A 4,431-nucleotide genomic window follows, 5' to 3' on the forward strand; every position below is an offset into this window, starting at 1 on the left:
TATCTTTCTTCTCCATTTCGAATTAGATGACACGCTTCTTTTATCACGTTTGTCAATACATAAATTCAATCAAAATTATCTTTAATTATACTAATGTAAAAATACAAAAGATTGAATTTTAATAAATTAATTATGAATTAAAATGATTCTAACAATATCTCACGTATTAATGACCGTATTTTCTCATATTTATAATTCACACATATTAGTGAAAGTAAAATTCATAATTAAATAGTGTTAAAAGTCAAAACGTATCCACTAATTAATTTGAAATGGAGGAAGTCTATTATATTCCATTACTAATCATTAACCAAATAAAGAAAAGTTGAGAATATCACATAGTACAATTATTGTACAAAATATGTTGTGGGTGATTGCATGCTTTCTATAATTTGTCACTAACTAATAGCAACACAAAAAAGGAGTGGAAGATTATTCAAGACTCCAACTACAATGTGGCTAAGGTTCTCTTTTTCATTTCCTTAAAGATTAGAAAAATAATTTAAAGCATAAAAATTAGGTTTGCACTAATCTAGCATCTTGATAGTAATCATTTTGTCTTATCACCCATAATTAAGGTGCGGTTGGTAGTTTATTAATGACAAAAGGTGATTAACATAATCATATCTTTAAGATCTTGACATGAGCATATAAAAGGAGGAAAATAAAAATCAAAGATAATGGATATTAACCCAAGATGCTTACTATTTTATTTTTTTTTTAGGAAAAGATGCTTACTAAAATTGTTCCCCTATAGTGTTACTTTTTTCTAAAGCATTGAACATTTCACCTGGCCCCATAAACAGATTTCCTGGTCTCCAATGTGGGTGGTCCAATTTAATTAATTAATTGTTATTTATTTAATTTTATATAAGGTCCATATTTAAAGTAAAATTCCTTGTAAAAAATAAAAATCAATTTTATGATAAGTTATCTCATTGGTTAACATAAAACTAATACGAGCCTTAACTTTTATGACAAAGTTTTACGAAATTTTGCTCAAAACAAGGATTACCGATGCAAGTGTATCAATTACTCGTCATATTATATTCATGTTCAAGGTCAGTTATCTTGATCGAATTGAAGTGCTTGAATGTCGAGACAAGCTCATATTTGCTTAAAGCACAATTTGTTCAAGAGTTTATGTTTGAGTTTGCTCATACTTGTCGCATTTATATATTAATCTAATCGGATTTATATAAAAAAAATATGTATTAGTTAAGTTATTTAAGAAAGTTTTTTTTCGACATTATACAAAGTACGGATTATTGAATTAAGAATATTCAAAACAATAGTAAATATTAAATCTGGCTGAAGAATGCACAATAATTAAAACAAAATTCAATGTCAAAAAATAAATAAATACATTAATTAAAATGAAATCAATTGTTTTGTATGCGGATCGCCACTCCATGTAGCCGCCTGTAAAAAAAAAGTAAAGTAACCCTAATAACATTGACTGAGTAATCCCTACAATAGTAATTGAGTATCCCCTATAATACTAGCCACATATGAAAGTTTGTGTTATGGAATATATAACCAAATAATTAAAATTTACATTCTTGAATTTTGTTCGATACATGAGTATACCCTACTCTGCCCCGATCCGATGAAAAAAATCCACTATGAGTCCGAGAAAAGTAATCCAAGTCCGACTCCATTAAAATAATCCGTCTTCGAGTCAGAGGAGGGTCGAAGTCGGATCCTAAAAAATCCGAGAAAAAAAAAAACCCAACTTCGAGAAATGTCCGACTCTGACGGATTATCCGACTCCCATGAATTGTGGATTTGGGTGTGGGTCACCGTGGCAGTAGTTGTGGGTTGCAAAACCCAAATAATTCAATTCCTCAAAGTATATTTTATTCAGCAAGGATTGCGACTCCTTTACATCTCTACAAAGAATATAAGAGAGAAAGTTTGATCAACAAAGCATAGTTTATAGTTAGAACCATTAATCAAATTAGTGTGATATTGACCAACTCAATATTAATTAAGTTTGCCAACTGTTTTCGTATCAAAAAAATGAGAGAGTGGAGGAGCAAGTGTTTGAAAAATACTAGGTTCAATTCTTTTCCTAATCATAAACTAACAAAGTGGTGCACAATTAGACATGAAAACCACTAACAATGGCATCATTAACGAATTATGCCCACCACTAATTTGGCAGCTGTACAAACTAGCTGCCCTTTTATGCATGTTATAAGAATTTAGAACCAACAATATAATATAATGTTGAAAAATTCACTTATTATATTCTCATGATTTATACCATTGAATAAATTCATACATTTATCCAAGTCAAATCAAATAATATGATGCTTGTGTTTGACATAAAATGTGACCTGAACTGATCCACAAATCTTTTATGTTATTGGACTTTCAAAAACAATTAAAGTTCATGTAGAATAGTATACAGTTTTATAGCTTTGACAATTATTGGATGGGAAATAAAATTGATAATAAATAAATAATAAGGCAAAAGTCGTAAGATTCATCCACATACAGTGGCGGAGCTAGGATGGGTTCAAGTGGGTTCATTGAACCCACTGATTTTTTGAAAAAAATTAAAAACTTTTTTTTTTTTAAAAACAAAAAAATCAAAATAGGTTTAAATAGAATATATGTGTATTATATGACAACAAGTAAAGTTGTAGCCCAGTGGTTATTTTTACCTCCCATCACACAAGAGTTTGTGGGTTCAAAACCCATAACTCACACTTTTTTTTTTTTAATTTTGTTTCCTGAGCTTTCCCTGCTTCCAGCTTTCCTCTTCCTCATTCCCCCAAATTGCAAAACCCTAATTTCTTCCTCCTTCTCTTAATCTCTTCCCGTTCTTCCTCCTTCAGTCCTTCTCTTCCCGTTCTTCCTCCTTCTCTTCTCGGCGCAACACGGCAGCAGTCAGCAGAACGCCAGAACACGGTGGCAGCGGCAGCGCACCAGCCACTCACCCAGCAGGCCAGCAGACCCACCGTCGTCCGTCACAGCACTGACAGCCTCACAGCCGTGTATCGGTGTATGTAGGTAAGTGAATTTGGGGATTTTTTTTTTTTGCAAATGTAATTTACTTCTCAATTTGGGGATTTTTTTTTGCTAAATCATTGAATACTTGAAATTCATATGCTAAATTGCTAATATACATTACGAATTGCCAATTTTTTGTAAATTGCTGAAGTTTGGTTATAATTATCTAATTTACTTCTCAAGTTCTCAATTTGGGGATTTTTTTTTGTTACATTGTTGAATTTCATATGCTATTTTCTGTATTTCGTTTTCAGCCTTCTAGTTTTCATAATTTCATATGCTATTTCATTTTCTGCCGTCTAGATTTCGTTTACTAATTGAGTAATTGACTGTAATCTTTAATTACGATAGTTTTAATTAGCTTTCTAGATTTATCATTCATTCATTGATTTCATTCTGCATTTATCATGTGTGTGTAGCAGACTAGCAGTATATACCTATTATACCATGAGTTTAGAGTCATTTTGGAAACGTGCCGGGAAGTCACAAAAGTCTTCAACTTGTTCTTCACCTAGTTCAAGGGATCCTCCAATAGAAGAACATGTGTCTCCTAATGATGATGAGGTTCCTATTGCTGCAACAATTCCACCACCTGAGAACACAGGTCCAAGTGTTCCAAATACTACTGTTGACTCCGATGATACTCGCATTTATGATGTTGATCTTCTTCCACATGACCCTGGAAAAAGAATTCCAATTATGGAGTATCCTCCTAATGATCGAGATGCCGTAAGGAGAGGCTATATTACAAAGAAACGTTGTGATCCACGCACACATAATTTTCCTCAAAGAAAAGTTGGAGGTATGCGCCGTTTTAATGTTACTTGGTTTGATAAATATGAGTGGCTTGAATATAGTGTTGAGAAAGATACGGATTTTTGTTTTGTGTGCTATTTGTTCACTGATAAAGTTGATTATTCTTTGGCTGTTAATGATTCCTTTATTAAAGGGGGATTTAGAGGATGGAATAAGACTGGTAGATTTGATGTTCATGTGGGTGGTATTGGTAGTTTCCATAGTCAGGCTAATGAGAAATATAGTATGTTTATCAACCCAAAGACATCAGTTGCTGAATCTCTTTGCACTTATTCTAAGGAAGCTAAACTACAATACAAATCTCGCTTGACTTATTCATTGAAATGTATTAGATTTCTTTTAAATCAAGGTTTAGCTTGTCGTGGGCATAATGAAAGTGAAGAATCTTGGAATAGGGGTAATTTTCTTGCACTCTTAACATGGTTTTCAGAAAATAATAGTGAGGTAGCAAAGGTTGTTCTAGGTAATGCCCCGGGTAATTTTCTTGCACTCTTAACATGGTTTTATTCCTTTGTTAATTATGATTTCAAATTTCGGAAGTTTCGAACCCACACTTCGAAAATCCTGGTGACGCCACTGTCCACATATAGCTAG

At 32.5% G+C, this 4,431-nt stretch overlaps 1 protein-coding gene across 1 annotated transcript; it reads left to right on the forward strand.

Annotated features, from left to right (window-relative positions):
- The first annotated feature begins 2,418 nt into the window (after positions 1 to 2,418).
- On the forward strand, positions 2,419 to 4,431 carry LOC110690564. Its single transcript, XM_021867427.1, has 2 exons — positions 2,419 to 3,021; positions 3,441 to 4,431. Exon 2 carries the CDS (start codon positions 3,469 to 3,471, stop codon positions 4,429 to 4,431), a length of 963 nt encoding a protein of 320 aa, XP_021723119.1. The 5' UTR covers positions 2,419 to 3,021; positions 3,441 to 3,468.

The sequence above is a fragment of the Chenopodium quinoa genome, unplaced genomic scaffold (genome assembly GCF_001683475.1).
Source record: "Chenopodium quinoa cultivar QQ74 unplaced genomic scaffold, ASM168347v1, whole genome shotgun sequence".
NCBI classification, from domain to species: Eukaryota; Viridiplantae; Streptophyta; class Magnoliopsida; order Caryophyllales; family Amaranthaceae; genus Chenopodium; species Chenopodium quinoa.